Raw genomic sequence first — 22,528 nt, 5'->3', positions numbered from 1 at the left:
GTGTTGAGCTTCAACAGGCTTGTGACTCCTTGGCGGAAAACTTTCGTATTACGTGCTTGTTCCTAAGAGGGCATATTTGCGTTGCGTCAAACACAATACCCCTAGTATCTCCATTCCTACTCGAGCGCACCATGTTTTCATGTAATTGTACTAACAACAGCAACACTACTCTGTGTGGCAAAGCGTGACAAAGCGTAACATGTACCGAGCAACGAGCAAGTTACAGACAGAGAGGCAAACAAAAGGACTAAAACAAAACATTAAAATGGAAAACAAACTGTGTTGTACTGTGTAATACATCCGCACGGCGGCGGGGTGAAAATATTGGTTTTTAAATAAAAAAAAGTCAAAATACACACTCACACACACAAACAACAGCAACTACCGGCACAGCACTGTTTCCGTTTCCAGCTATTCTCCCATTGGGGCGGTTCGGCGGTGAAACTCATCTCGTTTGTACGATAGTTCCTGCATTCCGATGAACACCCGATTCGACATTGACCTTTTACCATTTGCATGCCATTTTCATGATTTTACTGAACAGTAGTTATGCCAACGAGGACGGTGTCCACAAGCAAGCAAAGATCCGAATGTGTGTGGAGCAAATGTTGACAAAACTGTGCGCAGTAGTAATAGTTTGCGAGTACCAACCACACAGTGGATTGCGAGAGGTAAGTGTTTTTCCTCCTATGAAATAGAGCTATGAATAATGTGTAATACTAATTTAGAAACAAAAACAGAGTAAGGGTCCCCGTGACCACACTGCCCCATTTACTCATTTGACATATTGGCCCATTGACTTCTATCCTGGAATGCTTTTGCTGCCAACAGCATCATTGTGCTTACTTTGAAAAGCCATAGGAATTTCAGTGCGGTCATTATTTCAGTTTCCTGCGCGCTAATTACACTCACGTGTCATTGTAATTTAGTGCGACAACTTTGAGTTCCCCTCCCCACAAGCAAAAAAGGTGCGTTTGTGTCAGAGCTGCAGCAAGTGATGTTTGAAAATGCATGAAAATGTAATAATGTATGATTTGAAAGATGATTTCAAATGAATGCTGGCATGTAATTTGAAAGAGCTTCATTAACGCCTTAACCCTCAAAGCTCCACAAACTACAGGCGTCGCACCACAAGACTTTACAATTATTTTATGAAACACATTTGTATTTAACGTTCTTATTGCACAAAAATAAGTCGAAGAAGGCATTCACAAGTAAATAGTTAACTTTAAAATTGATTCGGGTTTGTTTATTAACCTTGGGTTAAAATAAAGCTAAAACAAAACTTTTAAAAATTTAAAAACTTCCTGCTTTACAAAATGTAAAATGCTGAAAAATTATTAGTAAGTATACGTTTAGTAACCCAACAAAGCAACGAAAATAACAAAAAAATCATTCGAATTCGAGTCGGGTTCAGAAATGAGGTTCGATTGTATTTTAAAATAGGGGAAGGTAGGTAAAGATGGACACCGAATTTATTGATTTATTTTACTTCTTATATCAACTGGTCATGAATAGATTTCATCAACGTTACGTTAAATAAGGGTATTTGGAAGATATAAACCATCCAACAACTAGAGAAAGCGTGGAAAAATCCAACAACTAGAGAAAGCGAGAAACAGAACACCAGTGAAAATAGCAGCCATCGCTCGACTCTGATGATGCACTTTACGAAAAATATTTTGCCACAACTTGGACAACTTTCATCAACAAAAAGAAGAAGCACTGATATGACATCGTTAAGGAATAGGTCAGAAAATCTATGGGATTAAAAATATCAAAAAGATGAATTTAGACATGGTGGAAAAATTGCTTGTCCTACAGCGCCTACCACAACTAGGGGAATGTAGGTAAAGACGGACACGTTAAGGGAAATGGTAAAAATCTAAAGGCCGGGCTACATTGATCGTACTCCGTGGTGTAATTTTGATATTAACTAGCGCATCTGGCGGCGGCTGGTGGAAGCTTTTTTTGGTCGTCGGGGGAATGGTCGTGTTGGATCTCAAAATTAATTAGTTTTTACACCGTTTTTTAATGCGAAAACGGCTGAAATACTTGCACAATATGTTTGTCTGTCAATTACAAAGCTTTTTCAATCCAGTTAAAGTAAAAACATTGAAAAATAACATATTTTCTGGAGCGGCTCCACATTGTTTAGCAAAATGCTTCGGTCAGCCACCGCCAGATGCGCTAGTGAAAATCGAAATTACACTTGCGAGTACGATCAATGTAGCCCGGCCTTAAAGGCCGGGCTACATTGATCGTACTCTCTGGTGTAATTTTGATTTTCACTAGCGCTCCTGGCGGCGGCTGACCGAAGCATTTTTCCAAACAATTTGGAGCCGCTTCAGAAAATATGTTATTTTTCCATGTTTTTTACCTTAACTGGACTGGAAAAGCTTTGGAATTGATAGATGAATATGTTGTGCAAGTATTCCAGCCGTTTTCGCATCGAAAAACGGTTAAATAACTACTTAATTTTGAGATCCGGCACGACCATTCCCCCGACTACCAAAAAAAGCTTCCACCAGTCGCTGCCAGATGCGCTAGTGAAAATCAAAATTACGTTTGCGAGTACGATCAATGTAGCCCGGCCTTAAGAAGGTTTAGGGAAATTAGTGGAATTTTACAACATTTTAATGCATGACATCGGTACAGGGTGGCTCTTTTCAAAGTATCAAAAACTAACGCCGTCAATCATTTGTAAGCTACTGCATAAGTTAGATTTGTTATTTGAAGAAGGAACGTTGAGTGAAATGATTATAGTTTTTAGTCAAAATATGTGAAATTGTGTAAAACTCAAGAGTGTTTAGAGTATTAGTTAATTGTGTTCACACAATTGTATATTGCATTGATGACGCCTTACTTGAAAATGGCATAAGGAAGCTGCTTAAGCGCTATTTTAAAGAGCCACCTAGAACTTTGATGCTGTTTAACTACTACAAGAGAAGAATTCGAGCAGCGATCTTTAACGTGCCAAAATGAGCTGCTTAAGCAATTCTGGCTATTTGGGTTGTATTTCTGTCACAACATATTGAATAGTTACTAAAACACAACAGTAAAATTTTTGAACATTTTTCAAATGCTTCATTCCGTATGTTATATTTTAGTGAGGTTTAAATTTTTTTTTCTTTCTAAATTAAAAATGCCACATTTTTTCGATCCCAACTGTAGATGGCTGTCGCATGCGGGTATGTTTTGTCGCTTAGTAACGGGGTGTCACGCGAGAGCAAACCCGTGAGCGAACTCAACTGACAAGGACGGAGAGTAATTTTTGCCGGCGAGATTAGAAAGCATCTAAACAGAGAGAAATGGCGCACGATGATTAAAAAAAACCTTGCAAACGAAACGAAAGAAACTCATGACTAGGTTGTTTAAGTTTGTTTTAAGAATTTTGAATTGTTATATATATTAAACTAATTTTAAAAGAGCTCCACAATAAGCTCAATTCTTTTGACGCTCGATATGTGTAAATGTTGTTTTTTGAGTATATTTTGAATTGACAATTTTTTTATAAAATATTTTTTTGTATTTTAATAATAAATAATTAACATTAAAATAAATTTGTGGATTAGTATGTTAATACAATTTGTAGTAACAATTTCATGCTTCTTCAATAATAAATACGACTGAAGCCATAAAACCGTTAAATAAACATAAAAGCAAAGTTGATTTCCACAGACAAATCTTAATGTTAGTCAATAATGAATCAATATTAGGTCATCAGAAACGATCGACATAAGCGCGATAAGCACGTCAATCCCTATCAGCTATAACACATACACACAGCATTCATTCAGAATGCAAAAACAATCACCAATAAAACCTAAAACATTGAAATATTTTACAGATTCAAAATGCGCATCTGATTGCGCGCGTGATGCTGTAAGATGCATTTTCTCTCTGAATTTCTTCCATCACGCACACACGCGCTCCACGGTCGTTCTCTCTCTCGCGCGCGTTCTCCCGTTCTCTTATGTTGCCCAGACCAACGTTCAGCCCTGTTTTGGAGGATCGAACTGATCGTGGCACCTCAGCAGGCCGTTAGTTTTGTTTGCGCCGCGGCGTTCGCTTGTAGCAACGGCAGGACGATCAGTGCGTTACGTCGGGAAGTGGTGCGCGTGCCGCTTCAATCGTCAAATAAAATACAACAAAAAGAAAAAAAAAACCGTGTGTCAACCGAAAATGTGAATCATCATTGTTCGTGAAACGGAGTGTACACAGAAGGTTAGCAAACAGTAGTGCGAAACATACGAAAACGGAAACATCAAAAGTGTCCGAACAATGTAAAATTTGAATACGTCATCCCGCCACCACTCTTCGGTTGACCACAACTGCAGAATGAAGATAGAATTTGCATTCGGTTTTGAAATTTTACGCACGTACCCTCTGAAATTGCACCATGAAGGGTTACGGAACGTCATTCCATTCATTTAAAATATGATCATCTAATACTCGAGTGGCAAGTAAAGTTTCGTTTCTCTTTGATGTGTGCTTAAGTTTATTGTCAGTTTGAGAAGAGAATACAAAAACAAAACTACAATACAATGATCGTCCGATCACCATTCGTGGTTTTGCGAAACGATAACGATTATTTCATATATTTTATTACCCTCACTGTCGGGATAAAAAAGCGAGGAGTGGCGCCTCGATCGAACGTATCGTACCTAAGTGTTTGTCAAATAAACCAAGTTGCCGCCACCGATCCGGGTGTGTGTATGAGAGAGTTGAGAAAAAAACCCACAACCCATACCCTCACAACCCATACCCCTACTGTGGCACACAGGCCACAGTAATAACAATTTAAACGTACAATCATGGCAAATGGGCACGGTGGTGCCCGGGTGCACTTGTGGCGGTACGGAAGGATGCAGTAACACTCTTGATTAATTAATCAATTGAACGAACGGCGACCGTAGTCTGCAGGTTCGCGGAGTAGAAGCAACACTCACTCGCTGTGGCGGTTGGTTAGTTGCAGTGTCTGCGTGAACGGTGAATGGATTTGTCCTGTGACCGTGGCGTTAAAGATACTGAGAAAACTGGAGACATTTCAAAGCAAACAAAACTCAATGCAAAACTCAAAAAGTACAAACAAACAAGTGTGCGTCCAGTGTGGTATTCGTATGTGATCCATTTTTCATAGTGACAGTTTGTCAAACTTTCAGGTTTGGGCCATGCTAATGGACACATCGTTTCCGGTGAGCCAGCAGCTTACCGCTTGTGCTCTTGTGTGGTGGTGGTGTGTTCGTGTCTGTTTTCGCATTCGCGCTGAAAGTGTGTCATTCAATCTTAGCTGTTCGAGTTTTGCATTTTGACTTCGTTGTCGTTTTACTTAGGAGTAAAGGTTAGTCCTTTTACTTATGAAAGCAAGCGACTGGAAGCGATACGATAAGGCAGTTGTCCTTCCACCTTCATACTGCTCGCTGATGTTTAGGTTTGCACGCAAGTACTAGCCGTTTATGCAGTGTTTTTAAACAAAAAAACTGTCTGAACATTTACTTTGGTAATGTAATTAACAAACGTAGGTAAAATATGTGAGCTTCTCGAAATTATGTTGAAATAATAATATAAATTATAGAACAAAGTAAGGACGTAAAGGGCGGGTGAGGTTCTATTCAGATTTGGAAGAAGTTGCGTCAAAACGAATGAAAAGAGAGTATAAATAATAGTATCTAATGTTCGAACAATCAGAAACGATAAACATTATTGCTGTCAGTTTCCTAATCATCAAATCATCCAATCCAGTTGGGTTCTTCTTCTTCTATTTGGCGTAACGTCCTACACGTCCTGCACATGCCGGCCTATACAGGTTTTCGATGCTTTATTCATTACTACGCAGGCGGTTAATCAATCTATCCGCTTGAAAAGGCTTGAACCCATGGCGACTTTACAGAGCCACCCCTCAAGTTGGGTTAGCTAAGTTTAAATTTGATTTGAAGTAAGTAGTAGTAGATCATATAACAATTCAATTTTTCTTCGTTAATGTATTTGTTTCAATTCTGAAGAGGGGAAAACTGGGTTATATAATTTTATTATTATGAAGAATAATATTTTGGAGAAATATGAGTTTTTTTTTCACTTTCGTGGCTATGTTTATACATGAGGCTATATGTTTTGTTCATCATGAGATCCCTTAAAAATACCAAAATGGCACACAGAATAATTTTTTACTTTGGAATTTACTTTTACTTTGGCGATAAGGAAAATGGACCCGATTTTAACGTGCCGCCCTTTCTAAAATCGACCTAGCCCATTTTTAGACAAGCATCTAAGAGAAACCAGATCTGAATTGAACCATAGATTATTCCAATCAGTTATACACATGGTCTGACCTTGATTTCAACGGATAGAGTGTATTTCATAGATCACATGTACTACGCAGCAGCAAATGAATTTAATTTATAATCCGAACTTTACAAAATGAACTCTATCGCTAATCGAATTAACACACTAAATTAAAACAATTGGCTATGAAAGGTAGTTTTTTACATAGCAGATATTGAACAAATAGCCTGCCTCTAACTTTTAAAATCGCAGCACCTTAAAATTTTGATTAAAATATGATTTAAATAAATAGCAAACTAAAAAATATACGTTATTAATTATCAAGAACCATAGAAACTTATTAAAACACCTGAACTATTCTTCATCAACAGCATCGTAACGCACAAAAAACCCTTTCGCCATTTTGCTCCCATGCTGCTCATTCATCCACAATCACTCCCATGCTGCCAAATATGTTCCAAATCCGATAACGTTGTCCTGCTACTCGGATTTGGAAAGGGCACACGAACCACTTCAATGCCGATATTCCTCTCCTTGCAGTAATTATAAACGCATGCCACGCAAACTCCCTCAAAGTGCAGGCTGCAGATCGCAATAGTGGTGCGTGAATAAATGAGCGATATTTAAAATGTGTTACAAAAAAACGGGACTGCATTCTCAGAGTGCGAAATAAACGCGAAGAAGACAGCACCGTAGCGTGGTGATGAAAGAGAGCAAACAAAAGTGTCGTGAAAGTATTCTACCGCGCATCGAGGGGCAGTGCAATGTGCAGCGTACTGGAAAGGCGTCCCTTCGTATCGTGATGCTGCCAGAGGGAAAGGGTTTCAACCTGCACATAGTCTTTATAGACCGTGACGTCGGCTGTGGTTCTGTGAGCTGAAAGCTGATCATTTTACGTGAAACAAATATTCAAATATGCAATCCGTGCGGTGAAACGTTCAATCGTGTGTGTGTGTGTTTCTGTGTGATCGTTTGTGTGTGTGTGTGCGTGTCTTGATTCGTTAAATCATCGATAAAAGTTGTATCAAAACCACGAGCAGCTCGCATTGGATCGACATCCTTTCTACTCCTTTTGCTTTTGGCTTCGTTCGTTTGGGCGCGCATTCGTTGGACATCCTGTGTTTTGCATCAAAATTGCCCGCCAGCGGCTTGTGACGGGGTGTGTGACGTGCGCACCGTGGTGACCTCATACCCTTGCCAGTGTACGTATTCCCCTCCCCGGAGACGCGATGGCGCGATCGATGTTAATATGCTGGCGTTATCGGTTGGCCATTGTTTGTGGATTATTGCTGTTCCGGTGCGAGCAGCTGCAGGCTTATGCTAATCAACATCCACCACTATCATCGCCGGCGACACAGCAGGGTGAAGCTGGTGGCAGTTCGATCGGAGCTGCCGGAAACGGTGCCGACACGAGTGGATTTGAAGCGAGCGGTAAGGACTACTTTTTTTTTATTCTTTTGTATGCCTTTGATGCCGTTTTTTGTTTGTGAATTCAGTTTTAAACTATTTGAGCACATTTCGCTTGCGGGGATGATAGTTTAAAAATAAATCCACTATTTTATAAGGTGGAAATTTGATGGGTTTTGCGATGAAATGGAGATTGAAATGCATGGTCTGTTGATCTATACCAGCGGTCGCAAACTTTGCGACCGGAAGAGCCAAATTCGTCAAAAATGTTCCTAGAGTTTCACGTGAAGTGCCAAATTTTTAAACCAAGAGCAAAAATGCGGGAAATTTCTATGAAATATATGAACTGGTAAGAGCCACCATTTCGATATCAAAGAGCCGCATGTGGCTCGGGATCCGTACTTTGCCGATCGTGGATTTATACCATACATTCACAATAAAGTTTGTTTGAAACAATAGTCTTGAAAAGCTGGCTGGGGTGTAAACATGTTTCCACAAATTAACAACAATTTTTAACCCAGCGATAAATTAAAGTAAAGCCAGCTGCAACTACGTTGAACGTAATTCGATGTCTATCTAGATTGCCCTTCCAGATGTAATATTCATTATCTAGGATTGAACATTCATTCAATAAGAGTCACCTCTAAGCCACTTGAAACCCGATATAAATGTTAGTTTGTAATGCAAATAAAGAGAAGAAACCCTAAAATACACTATTTTTAGTTACAATCTCATGTAGCGTAGTAACTCTATGTACCTATCGCAATGATAAATACAGGTTTCCTCCGAGTTACTCTATTAATGTGCACCATAGGCAATCACTTATCTCGAATATTCAGGTACAACGAACTTCGAGGTTTTGCAGTTCAATTATTCCGAATATTCGTATGATTTTGCTAAAAATCGTAGATTTTACCCACTTAATTAGTTATTTGATCTGATTTGAACTGAAGATTATTTTTTTTACCAATTTGTTAAAAAAATATTCGAATTTTGAATATCACGTATAGCGAAATTGCATACAGCAATTATCCGCAGTAATGCTCGATATACGCGAATTCGCAGTACGCGATTCCTCTAAATTTGACAGCTCCATGTGTTTTTTGCAAATATTTTAATTCGTTGAAATATTTTATGCTCTTTTTGAATTTCCTTAATGTTCTTAATACATTTTGCATTCAATTTGTGCAAGAGATACCTGTTTTACAACAAAAAACTTTAAGAAGAATCCGCTATACGCGAAAACTCGAGATACACTATTGCGCTCGGTCGCGTACGATAGCGTATATCGGATAATAACTGTATATCGAGTATGGTGTATATCGGGGAACCCCTGTTTAACACGTTTTACAGTATAATTTTTTATATATAGCGAAGCATAATTTGTTTTATTTTGTCATATCTTATCTGTACTTCTTCTACTATTTAAATAAACTGTGATGACAACATCTTGTGTTTAAAGGCTTTTACATTGTTAGCAATACGGAGTGGTACTATCCCAAGTAGTTATTCCTATGTAATTTGACAACATCCACCTAAGAATCCAATATTTTGAAAGAGTGTTTTACAATTTAATGAGTTAAAAAATTTATAGAGAAAAAAATCTTTTAATCTCTTCAAATTAAAGCTTAAAAATCTCTCTCTTATCTCTTTAAATTCTCTCAGCAACAAAAAAAAAAAAACAAATCAAATCCAAAATGCAGGAAAGTTTATACACAGTTATCGTAATCAACAATTGAGAAACGCATCTATCCATTCGATATGAAAAATACAATCTGGTTGATAAATGTGAAAAATAAATTTTTGGAAATCGTATTCAAATTGTAAGTGAAATTATTTATTATAAATTATCCATGATAAATTAAACCCCTGTTGAACGCGTTTTACAATTGACAGATTGTGATTCATACATTTTTTGTAACACTGCGTCTTCATTTTTTTCATAGTCGAGTCGCAGTGCCATTATCACTAAAAGTGTATCCTTCGTTTTCTTCGATTAGAAATACTGAAATACTCTTTTTCGTGCGAACGAACATCAAAATTCCCATGCAATCAATCCGACTGTTTGAAAACACTGTGACTTTATTATCCGCCACCTTCAGATTTTACTTAAAAGCTGTAAAAGCATAACAAACCTGTTGGGGACAAAAAAGCAGCAAAACTGTTTCCATTAAATTATGCCGTTAAACTTTCACAATGGGGCTCGTAAAGTCAGAAATCATTGTCGTTTGTGCGGCAACTTGCTTTCGTTTTGTTTGATAATGACCTACAATTAATCCCACGCGCAAATATGCAAATTGATTGACATAAAATGTATTGCACTCTGTTTACGACCCACTCTACACACCACATATTGGTGATGTGTCAATACCATATTATTCAAATTTATATCAACATTATGCGCAATAACACCGTAGCTCAAATCTCAACGATGCTGAAGCGAAAGCCTGCTTTTAGTGGAATTATATCTTGTAGATGGCAGTCATCTTATCGGTCTTGGCTATTATAAACTTCTCAAATCAAAGCAGGCGTATTTCGAAGATGATGAGCTTAAGCCATACATTTAATCATTTTTAATTAATCAACTTGATCTCTAAACATACGAACCAGTATTTCAACACCTTGTAGGTGGATTCGGATTCGAGCATCACACGTTTGGCCCACCGGATCTGACCCAAACTGCGTTGCGTTGCGTGGGGCAGCAAACCGTGCTGACCTCTCATCAAATTTGCATAACATGGCGATTAGCGAAGAATGCCGTGCATTTGCCGTGCGTTGTTTCGCTGGAGTGATCGAACGTTGTTTATTTTTATTTTCCTGTGCAATATTTTATTTCTTATGGTGTCCAGTTTTTGTTTGGCGAAACCTTCAAATCACATTGACTCGGGCAGGGAGATGCCGTGTTGTTTTGTTTTGTTTTTTGTCCCCGCTTGTTTTTGGCCGCGAAACGTTTGATGTCTACCGACGATGACGCTTGGCTTTAAGCACAGTGCCATGTCAAACATGTAGTTTTTGTTTAAAAAATATAATAATTTATTTATTTTATTTTTTAACTTCATTTGCGTTTGTTTAAGTTATTAGCAATGTAAGACTATGCGGCTGCTTTGAATTAAGCTTCATACAAAAGTTAACGTTAATTATTCTTAGATGACAGCCTCTAATTAGATGATTATTTGCAACTTTGTGTTGTCTGTTGATTTGTTGCTCCTGCGATTGAATTATACAGTGATCCCATTCACAAAATGTTTCTTTGATGCTAGCAGCAACTTAATAAACTGTAATAAACTAAACCCAGAATAGCAAAATAGGACACCGCAAATTAGATAACGACGGGTGACTGTCAATACGATCGATTCTGGAATTCATTATATGGCATTTTACTAGCCTTCCCTAGGGGAGGTATGCATGATGGTGTGTTAATTAGTGTCGGACTAGACGCTGGCAGCCTAATTAATGTGTTTCCACTTTTATCGCTAGGAAAAATGGCATAATCGATCTCATACTATAATTAGATCTCATACATTAGATCTCAAACCTTTTGAATTTGTTCACCTTGGGGATATTTATATTGTAAATCCTGCTTTACAAAACATATTCTATTTACAGTGATATCGCTGTATGCTTGATTATTGCACAATATTCCATGAAGATTTTAAACATTTAAATTAAATACAATCATCATGCACCCAATTTAACCAAACACAAATACAACTACCAGCTCATAACCTACATCACAAAAAGCATAGCTCTAAATTTTCCCATACCCAACTCAATCGGCTTCTCTATGATAATTTCCTACTCGTATCTCGTTTGAAGATATAAATTGAAAACTTATGTCACTTTGTAACAGGGGATTGTGCGCGACACACTACAGATTAATAGCTGAAAATGGGTAAAATATATCACGCGATGGTTAGAAACAACACCCTTCCCCTTCCATTCCTACGAAAGCTCGTTTCGAAACGAGCTTTGGAGGTTATATGTGGAGCACCGGTTTGTGAACCCATTTCCGGCGATTCACAGCGAACGCGTGAATGTGTTGAGCTTACTTCTGTTCGCGTATTAACAAACACACACGGCGTGCTGCGCGAACATACGATCGAAGATGATCACCGTTCAGGGCAGTAAAAGGGTGATCGTAAATTCGTTGTGACATCTTGAATGGGTCGATCGTTTTGAGGTGGGGAAGGGGAATGATTTGCTTCTTGCCGCTTCTTTGCATCGCAACGGAGATACATTTTATTATGATTATACTAAATCATGAACATAAAGAATATCGCTAGGCTATTATCTTTCTCAGCACGATAATTTTAAATGCTTCGTTTAAATATTTAAATGTTTGTGTAAAGGAAACGGAGGAACGAAACAACTTCTTTGGCTGTTTATACGATCATCGCATCGAGTGATATTTTGGGCTGGGTCATCGTTCAGCCCAGTATAAACTTGTCTTAACTGTAATTTTAATAGCTTAAAAAGTACTCAACAACCTACCAAGGGGCATGAGCGTGATTGAAAGCACAACTTTACCGCACAAGCATGCACTCAGCGTGGGGCGTCCGTCGATTAAGCGAACAAACCAACCATCAATTGCATGCTCCGGGGCAAGAGAAAAAGGGCTTACAGTTCGCCAATGCCAAACAGGTTACATTAAGTTATCATTTATCTTAAACACCAGCCGATACAGTGGTACCGATTCACGCACATCTCGCGTTATGCAAATACTAAGATGACAGTCGATCGACAGACGACGCGGATCGAATGGCAGTGAAGCGCGCGATGCGTTATAATAAGAAACTTGCGGCGCTAATGTACTTATCAGCTCGTTGACAAATGAACGGCTAGGACGTGCCGGAGGCAAACCAGACAGTCGGCGCGAACTGGCGACCGCGTCGGATCTACGGATGGATTGTGATTAGGCTGTCGCTGGCAGGCGCAGCGAACGTTTTTAATGTCAGAACCGGATCGATCGTGATGGATGTATGAGCTTAATTATCAGCTTAAAAGCTTAACTCGGTCGGATTGCCGTCGTTAGATAGCAGTTACAATTGTTGCTAGCCTAACTGTGCTCACCTTCACAGGGAGTGTAACTGATGACGTCTTGTATTTCACGCGTTATGTCAAAGCTGTTGCGTTAGCGCTGCATTGATAGCCGCTGTAACACAATCGATTAGGGCACGTGCGATCGAACAATGAGTGTGTCATGCATTTGCCATATGAATAAAGGAAGTGTCTTTTATCTTTAACTTAAGCACCGTGCAACAATCGAGTTCTAGTCAGTCACGCGATCAATTTACCAATTCCACCGGGACCTGTTTAGCAGTTTCGGTTAAGCACTGCACGGACACACCCCAGCCGCGACACCCGTTTGCAGCATACTAATGGTCGCCATTAGAGCGTTTTTAGCATTTCTTTTGTCTTACTTTACGACCCATCGCAACGACCGGTTTCATCTTGCTCGAGCAATGCTCAAGCTAGATGGTTAAGAGAGTTTTACATTAATAAGCCATTCATATTCCTGCCGAACGATTCGCGCCGCCCAGGGGAATGCACAGCGGACCGTTTGCGCGTCCTAATGGTCGTCGGGCTGTTTTGCCGTCGTCGCTTGCTGCACACGGATCAGGGAAAAGGTTATCGCGGCTAGGGCGCAGGCACAGGAAACGTCAACGTGACGATGGACAGCGCGAGTGAGCGCTGGACTTGGTTAGGGTTTGTAACGCGAGTATTTGCTTTGCAGAAAATTACCAGTTTTACGACTTTAGATTTCCACACAAGTTTTTGTTTGTATGTTTTTGTACAAATCTAATTTAAAAGAATTGATAAGGATTTGGCGGAATAATTATTCAACTTCCCAATTCTCTTCTTATTTCATGTACAGCTCACAGTTGTGGCAAGTTGTACTGGGTTTCGTATTGCGTATCTCGTCCAAGGCTGAGAAAAGTGTAAGAAAAAACGGACAGCTATTTAGCGATAATACAACAAATACTACACAGCAAATTTTCTCATCCTGCTTCAGTAAAGTTTTTTACTGAAACGGTTCAGTAATAGAATATTTTACTGATTTTCAGCATGAATGTCATGTTTTTACTGACTTTCAGCAAAATAATTTACTGAATTCATTTCAGTAATACGCATTTTACTGAAAATCAGTAAAATAAGTGTCAAATTAGTCGTTTCACTGGATATCAGCAAAACAAATTACTGCAAATGCAGCAATTCATTCTGTCAAATCGACCTGTCAGTTAGAACATCAAAACAAAACAATGCGGTACCTACTTGCTCGTGATGTGCAAAAAGTTGATTTTGTAGGCGCTTACAGGCGCCCTGGTGAAATTTCGGGTGATATTTCAGCTTACGGGATTAATTTAAAACAATTGGCAGCCGTGTTGGTGTGTAAAATATTTGCTACAATCCACTGTGCTTGCTGAAATTGCGTGGTGTCTGTGAGCGCTTACTGAACCATCAAAACTTGCGGCGGCAAAATACAGTATAAAAACTGTATAAAACAACACAAAACATGTATGAATGTGAACTGAGGGACTGGCAATATCTGCGCATCAATAAAAACTCAATTTAAAATAAAAATTTCGTCATTTTTTAATCGCTACCAACTACTGAAAAATCAGTAATATGAGAATGGCTTTACTGGGATTTCAGTAAACGAGCTGTCATTTTGGTGAGCACCGGACATTACTGAATGATTCAGTAAATATTCTTTTTACTGAAAGGATTACTGAAACTTCAGTTATAAAAATTGCAGTAAAGTTTTATTGAAGTTCAGTAAAAAAAAGTTTTCTGTGTACACACTTATCGAAGAGAGCCCTAGATGTGCTGTATTGAAAAGGCCTGTTACACCTTCAATACCACATCTAGAGTACTCTTCTATTCTCTTCTAAGATAATATAATTAATCTAATTTGAAACTAATGAAACAAATTCTAAGACTAATTGTAAAAAGTCGAAATTTTCTTGTCATTAAAGTGAGCTTTTGAATTCCCTGTTAAATATCTTATTCCTCTTTTTTATCTTACGAATTAAGTGATAATTCCAAGCTCATAAAGATATACTAAGCCACCCACCCATAAGAGTCATGCAAGATAATCTAGTGCAAGGCATATACTAGATCTAAAATATTTCTGAGCAAATTTCCAGCAAATCGTAACAACACCAGATGTGCTTAAGACTTAATGACTTGTATTAGCTAGGATATTTAGGATATTTTGTCTTAACTAGGACAGAGAAGAGTTTGCTTCCTGAGTTATTAGATGTGTTTTTACCATGGAACCTGAGGTTTGTGAAATAACCAGGAGCTCCACAAGTACGGAACTTGAACTCCTGACAAACATTTACACCTCGAAAACAGGGCAGATGGTTTCATCATATAACAGACAACAGTCATATAATGCCAACTCTTCTTAAAGGCTTATTTGTTCGTAATGGACCATCAGGACACAGGCTTTGAAATCAAACATTTCCTCCAGCTACAGTGTGATCAGTTTGTATCCAATGTGTTGTCGATTATTTGAGCAGGAAATTCTCTACCTATGGTCGGTTGCGATTGGTCATTTGACAAGATTAATAGGCGCAATCATGATTTTTTTGTAAAATGAGATTAGACCAGATAGTTCGTTGGACATCACTATCTAAAGGCATATTGACAACGAGACATGAAAGATTAAATCCTTAAAAAAACTCTTCACGTGCGTCATCAACCCTATTCAAGAGATGTGAACTTTAGATGTAGTATCGGGTAGAACCTTTTCCCAACACACAATGAGTGTCACAACAAACGACCGGAGGGAGTAAAACGCTTCCTACGACACCATCGAACGAAGCACCGTTTGCACCCGACAAACAATCAACATGAATGTCTACACGGACGGGGTCTTTTTTTTGCATATGCACAACATATTAAACCACAACCATTTATTCCCGTCCCATGAGCTGCGCTGCGCTACGTGCACTACTTCCCCGGTGGGTTGGATTAATTTATGCGTCTGCGGCACGGCATCGAACGAAACAAAAAAAGAAGAAAACCCGTTCTAGCTCAACTGCAACTCCAGCTGACAAGTGCTCCCGTCCAAGCGTCCAAACCGTCGACAGCCGGGAGACTCGAAATCTTGCCGACTGACCGACCGACCGAGGGCACCGGGCACCGATAAATCGACTGGCAGCTACAACCTATTTGTCAAACAGGAAAATCTGGCTTTCAACACGATCGCCAGCACAAAAAAGGCGCCCCGGCAGGACACGGCATGTGGCGCGGCCGCATTTGGGCGGTTGAAGTTGAACGCACCAAAAACAAGAGCAAAAGTCGCTTAAGAACACTGGTCGCCTTTTGCCTTTAAAAAAAAAACGCTTCGGCTACTGGTATTCTGTAATATTTCATGCAATTTTATTGGATTTTTTATTACCTTTCTCTCCTTCCCTTTCTCGCACACACACGCACACATATACTTTGCTCGCGGTTCCCGTAAAGGAATTCGAATCGAACTCTATCAAATCGTTTAAATGCTGTCCCGTGCTGAACAAGTTTATTTCCGCCGCCGCACGCGTAAGTGGCCGCCCGTTTGTGTGGGATTTCATTTCAATCCGATTGCTTACCGCTCATTGCCGATCGAATGTCGGCTTGCGCACGGTGACCGTAGGCGTGTTGCGTATGGCGTGTTTTTTTTTTCATTGCCCCGTGTTTGGTATTTTAAAGCGTCTGCCGAGTTAAACTGTTGCCTCATAAAATGTAATTTACCCTTTCATTTTTTACCGTGGGATCCCCTTTTGCAAGAGTCGGTACAGACAGGCAGGGCACTGCAGTTCCATCCGGTGCAACACTTAGCCTCAGCGTCAGCCCTTGGTCTTAACCCGCTAATTGATTGAAGTGATATAAAACGGTATATAGCAGCGGTTCATTTCCTCCCGTTTTCGCTAGCCAAATGCTTTTGCCAGCTGTCAGCAAGGAGTAAAGCTTCACCGTCCTCTTGATGCTTTAATTAAGCTGTCAAGCGGGGATGCGCGGCTCATGCAATGTAAAACGGCTCACGGTGTTATTTGATGCAGACGAAATCATCTGGCATCTTGTGTTGGAGTGGAAGTAAACCATAAAAATCATGGTTTAGCAAAAATGAATTATTGGAAAATATTTCCCACCACTCTCTTGAAAAGGAAGTGTTGCATTGTTAATAGTTATTAATCAAAATAAATTAAAATAAAGCTACTTCCGGTGCATATTCCCTGATGTTGAGTGACAGAGTAATATTAAACAACATTCGTCTGATGACGAAATTTAATATAGAATCATAATTGGAATGGCTTTTTAAACATGTTTTATTGCGTTCATCACATCCAACCTTGGTACGATGGTACATAGACAGACGGAATAAAAAAACTGGAAAAATGTCTGAGCGTATTCATTTAATCATAAGTGGGAGGTATGCAACGCGGCACAAGTAGAAGCACTCCTTTCCAATTCATTTACTAGCACATGTTTTTAAACGCGAAATCAAAAGGACGATTGCATTTTATGGTGCAATATGCAAGACCTATTATATTACTGCAGCTTTTGATAATATTTGTTTCGTATCGCTTTGATTTCACATTCCATTCTGCTGGAATGCATGCAATAACCAACGCTTTGATTATTCAACAATTGAAGCGTGCTTAATGTTCAGTAAGCTCAGCCATCAATGGTATGTTTTGAGCAGCTATGCAAATTAAATGGTTCAAGAAGAACGTAGACATCAGATGTAAGCTGTAATTAAAATTTATTCAATTTATTTTACTGGGTGAGATGAAAAAACTGCAACAAGCTTTTATTATTTCCGACTGTTATTATTTCTGAACCGCTCATCTGAAAGATATCAGATTTATTCCAGTGGCAGCTCATTATGTTTGAAAAGATTTGAAAATTAAAAAAAAAACTTAGCTTTGCCAACAGAACTTAAAAACCCGAAACAATGTGAGCTGCCATCACCGCCGATGGTCTCTATCAAAAATAGGTCACAATAAAAGCGAAAATATATCGCCAAAATATTTGGGAGCTAACCCTGGGCACGGAAACATTTCGGCCACATCCCTTGGACATCCCAACAGAACTCAGTACAAACGCACGCAGCATGCACCAGCCACGAATGGTAACAAAACGGGGTTGCTCGATTCGTTTACACTTCACGATGACCTTCAATATCACTAGATGCCAATCCGTTGAACTATTTTGATACTATTGTGACAGTAAGGTTTAAACTAAAAAATAATGGGCCAAAATACCGCAGAACCACCTTCGGACAGCGTGCGATGGCTTCATCGACCGTCGGAAGGCTATTATTTGAGCCAATTCGAATAAATTAACAATTGATTCTAAAATATGATGATATTTCCGAGATGTTTTGCTTTCCCTTAATATAATTAAAATTTGAATTAAAAACATATTCAGTTTTACTTTGTTGCAGTTTTTTTATCTCACCCTGTAGTTTCTCATGGCTGAAGTTTTCATTAACATGATAATATAATGTTCTACTTTCAGTTTATATTCTAATAATTTAAAATGACTACAATGCCTCAGCTAAATAACAAAAAATGCGCCTCAAAGTTTATGTATATTGAATGTTCTATTTAAATAACACTGAATTAACCATTTTATACGATTAATCGGAATAATAAGATCAAACACGTTACGCTTCATTACAATTGAAGGCTTCAACACCTTTTTTAGGTGTTTGTATGCTCTCTTTTAATTATTAATAATTAATATTTTGTTAATGTAGTGCCATTAATCCGAAAATGATTGTAAATTATTTTTTGATCGACTGTGCCACCATCCACGGAAAAGATTTTATCCTTTCTTGCTTCAAAATCAAGAAATTGACAGATTTTCCATTGGTTATAGTAGCTTTGTTGCACTTTTTTTTTATTTTTATACACGCATATAAATATAATTGAATAAAGCCATTGTATACAATTAGCATCCTCAAGTGGAAATGGTATTGTAGCGACCTTGGCCGCTACGATACCGTCGTACGAGACCGTCGATGACAGCTGATAACGGCGGCCGTATCCGTACAGGCGGCTAAAGTACACGAACCGTGAAATAGGAGAGGAGGTGAGAGAAAGATCATCGTGAGAATGGAGAGAGGACAAGGTTGACGATCGAAGGAGCCAACGGGCGATGGCGGTAAAAAGATGAAGGAGATTCTGGTGTCGGTGCTTGGCTTGATCGGAAGTGTAGTAATTGAAATAAAAGTTCTGGTGTTGGGGAGCATAAAATTAAGCATTTTATTTATAATAAATAGTTCTAACCGTTTCATCTGGTGACAGCGGTAAAGCGCAAAATTTAGCGCATATAAAGTCATTTCTGGCTGGTGTTCTTAACCCGGGTAATTTGGTAACGGTAAATATTTTAGTGATAAGTGGTGCAGGGAAAACGCAGCGTCATAGTGGTAATTATAGCTAGTGAATTAATTTTAATATACATATATTTAGTGGCCTAATAGTAAAGTGCATAGTTATTAAAATATTTTGAAAAAGTTATAGTGTCAGAAAAAAAAATCTTTATTTAGTGAATTTTTTTTTATTAATCATAGTCACATATTTTTTCGTACATATAACATATAAGGTAATGAACAACAAAGTTCTGTCTCTTAGGAACAGAACTGTTCAAATTAACACCGAAAATATAACAAATATTCGTATCACCCAGACTGCAAATCATTTAAATTCAACAACAATTAGTGAAGCGTGTTTAACTAAAAATTATAGCTTCAAAGAACGCCTTCAAATACTTAAAGCAGAGCTTCTTAATCAAAGCGCGGAACTTGATAGAGCAATAAACGGATCGCATAATAGCATGGCTTACGAGTTTCCCATTAAACAGGCAATGCTTTGCATTCCTGAATTTAACGGAGATGCAAGAGATCTGGATGGTTTTTTGTATCAGATTGAATATTTTGCAAATCAGATTCCGGAGGGAGAGGCTGAAGAGGATTTGATTCGCACAGTTATGTTTAAGTTAAAAGGAAAAGCAGCTGGTTTTTTTAATCGTATTTTGGACGATACGTGGGAAAAGGTGAAGATGAAATTGATTAGACAATTTGGAGAAAAATTTGACATCGAAGCCATTTTTCAACAAGTTGAGACGCTTCATCAAGGGGTCAATGAACCTTTCTCGGAATACAAAGAAAGGGTGTTAACACTAAAAGAGCAAATCATCAATAATGACATAAATAACACGGAAGATTCATACGCGATGAAAAATTTAAAAATTCACTTTTTGGCCGGTTTAAGGAAGCCAGAATTGCAAACACTCGCGAGAACAAACAAACATTTACATTTTAATGAACTGTTAGAATATCTCCAGGAAGAGGTAGTTCAAATAGAACACATCCGAAAAATAGAAGAACGATTAAATCGTACAATGATTTCCGAAACAAACGACACCATAAACAATGCTCTTTTCACCAATTCAATCCACAATAGTGTTGATAACGGAAGCTCATCCAGCCCACATGTCCAAAATCGCGGTATTACTAGAAACCAGCAGTATGTAGATTTTCGGAATAATAGTAGAACACGCTGCGATAATTATATTAACAGCACTCAAATGTCAGACCCGAATCATTTTGGGCTACCACAACATAACAGCACTACATACAATCCTAACATTACTAACAACACCAACAATTTTTCACGGCCAAAAAGATTTCCAACGCCGTATAGAAGCTATGGTGCACAACATATTCCAACACAAAACAATTATTCACAATATACTCCAACACAAAACAATCATCCACAAGGGCCTTCTCAATACAACCATTTTAGAAATACATATAATCCAGCCCAATCACATAACAGTACAAATCAAAAAAACTACAACACGGAACACTAGTCGGTCTAAATAAAAATTCTAGTGTTCCCATCGTTAAAACTGATTTGTTCTGCCTTAGGGCAGAAGAAGCACACACAATCGAAAGGGATCCGATAACAAATAGTGAATACATACACAATTATGAATCACTAGATATAGCATTCACTAAGGAAGGTAAACTGATGGTTCAAATTTTATCAGAGAGTGAAAAGAAAAAAAAGATTAATTATCTAATTGATTCGGGAGCATGTTCGAATGCATTGAGTTGGGAATTAGCAAAAGAGCTTGGGTGTTCTACAATAGATTATCAGGATAAAGTAACGTTTTCAAGTTTTAACGGAACATTATCCGACACTGTGGGTTCAATTTTTATAAATTTATACGTTGGGAAATCGTTGTATAGAACAAAATTTTATGTTATAAGAACACTTGGTGTTCCTGGAATAATTGGGGCAGAATTTTTAATAAAATATACTGTTAATGTTGGGGAAAACTTTCGAACAATAAATTTAAAGAAACCATCAGGTGAAAAAATAGAGGAAACAGAAAAAAAATGGGAACAGAATACAAATACTGTTATCGATGATAATAATACTATACCACAAGATAATTTTGAACTTCTCCCAAATATTGAGAAGCAACTTACAGATTGTGATTTAATTGAAACAAGCAAAAGCACTCCATTGGTGGGCTTAGAACGATTTGGGGAATTAATGAAACAAATCAATATCGATCATTTGGATAGTTCAATGGCAACGGATATGAAAAAAATTCTCATTGAGTATAAGGATATATTTTACTTGCCGGGAGATAAACTTACATATACCCAAGCGGCAACGCATGAAATCGAAACAAGCTCTAACGTCCCCATTTACAAAAGGCAGTACAGATTCCCTGCATTATTAAATAATATCATGGAAGAGCATGTAGAGGAAATGCTGAAACAAAAAATTATAACCCCAAGCAAAAGCCCATGGAATGCACCCGTGATGTGCATACCAAAGAAATCTGATAGTGAAGGGGCACGAAAATATCGTATTGTTGTTGACTTTCGTGCGTTAAATTTAATAACAAAACCATTTATATACCCTATTCCGAGGATAGATGATATTATGGACAATATTGGAAACAGTAAATTGTTTTCAACAATTGATTTGAAATCGGGTTTTTTTCAAATTCCCATAGCACGCAAAGACGCTGCAAAGACTGCATTTTCAACGTCTAAGGGACACTATGAATTTTTACGAATGCCAATGGGTCTTAAAAATAGCCCATCAACATTCCAAAAACTAATGAACACAGTCCTATACTCAATTCAGCCTGTCAAAGCGTTTGTCTATCTAGATGATATTGTGGTGTTTGGCGAAACGGCAGAGGAGCATAATTTTAATTTAATTAAAGTTCTTAAAGCGCTAATGCAATACAATCTTAAAATTGAACCATCAAAATGCAAACTTCTTCATACAGAAATTAATTATTTGGGACATACTATAAATGAACAAGGAATTAAGCCAACACAAGGAAATGTGAAAGTTATATTGGATATGCCAACACCAAAAAGTATAAAAGAATTACGATCGTTTTTGGGAACAATTAACTTTTATGGTAAATTTATCCCTAACGTGTCTGAAATCAGGAAACCATTACACGAGCTACTGAAGAAAAATAAAAATTTCGTTTGGGATGAGCACTGTGAAAAGGCATTTGAAAAATTAAAACAATTTCTAGTTTCAGAGCCTTTGCTGGTACGACCAAATTATAAAGATACCTTTGTCATTACAACCGATGCTAGTGATTATGCTCTTGGGGCAGTATTATCCAATGAAACAACGGTAGACAGACCAATTGCATACGCTAGTAAATCCCTTGTAGGAGCGGAAAAACGGTACCATCCTATTGAAAAGGAACTTTTGGCTATTGTATGGGCCGTTGAATATTTTAAACATTACATTTATGGGCAAAAATTCCTAGTTTATTCTGATCATCG

General features: G+C 38.1%; 1 protein-coding gene across 5 annotated transcripts in view; it reads left to right on the top strand.

Annotated features, from left to right (window-relative positions):
- The first annotated feature begins 4,002 nt into the window (after positions 1-4,002).
- LOC1272554 (reversion-inducing cysteine-rich protein with Kazal motifs) overlaps positions 4,003-22,528 on the top strand; it is a 53,592-nt gene continuing 35,066 nt past the window's right edge. Inside the window, exons 1-3 of one of the 5 annotated variants that reach the window (XM_061658922.1) lie at positions 4,029-4,227; positions 5,746-5,938; positions 6,826-7,716. In XM_061658922.1, coding sequence (XP_061514906.1) covers positions 7,515-7,716 — 202 coding nt within the window. In that variant the 5' untranslated portion in view covers positions 4,029-4,227; positions 5,746-5,938; positions 6,826-7,514. Of the gene's footprint in view, positions 4,228-5,336; positions 5,522-5,745; positions 5,939-6,656; positions 7,717-22,528 lie in introns of all 5 variants that reach the window. The other 4 variants (XM_061658921.1, XM_061658920.1, XM_061658917.1 and 1 more) reach the window with 4 other exon arrangements.

The sequence above is a fragment of the Anopheles gambiae genome, chromosome 3, assembly GCF_943734735.2.
Source record: "Anopheles gambiae chromosome 3, idAnoGambNW_F1_1, whole genome shotgun sequence".
In the NCBI taxonomy this organism is placed as follows: Eukaryota; Metazoa; Arthropoda; class Insecta; order Diptera; family Culicidae; genus Anopheles; species Anopheles gambiae.
The sequence above is the reverse complement of the archived record's forward strand: the minus strand, read 5'-3'. Positions and strand labels throughout refer to the sequence as shown.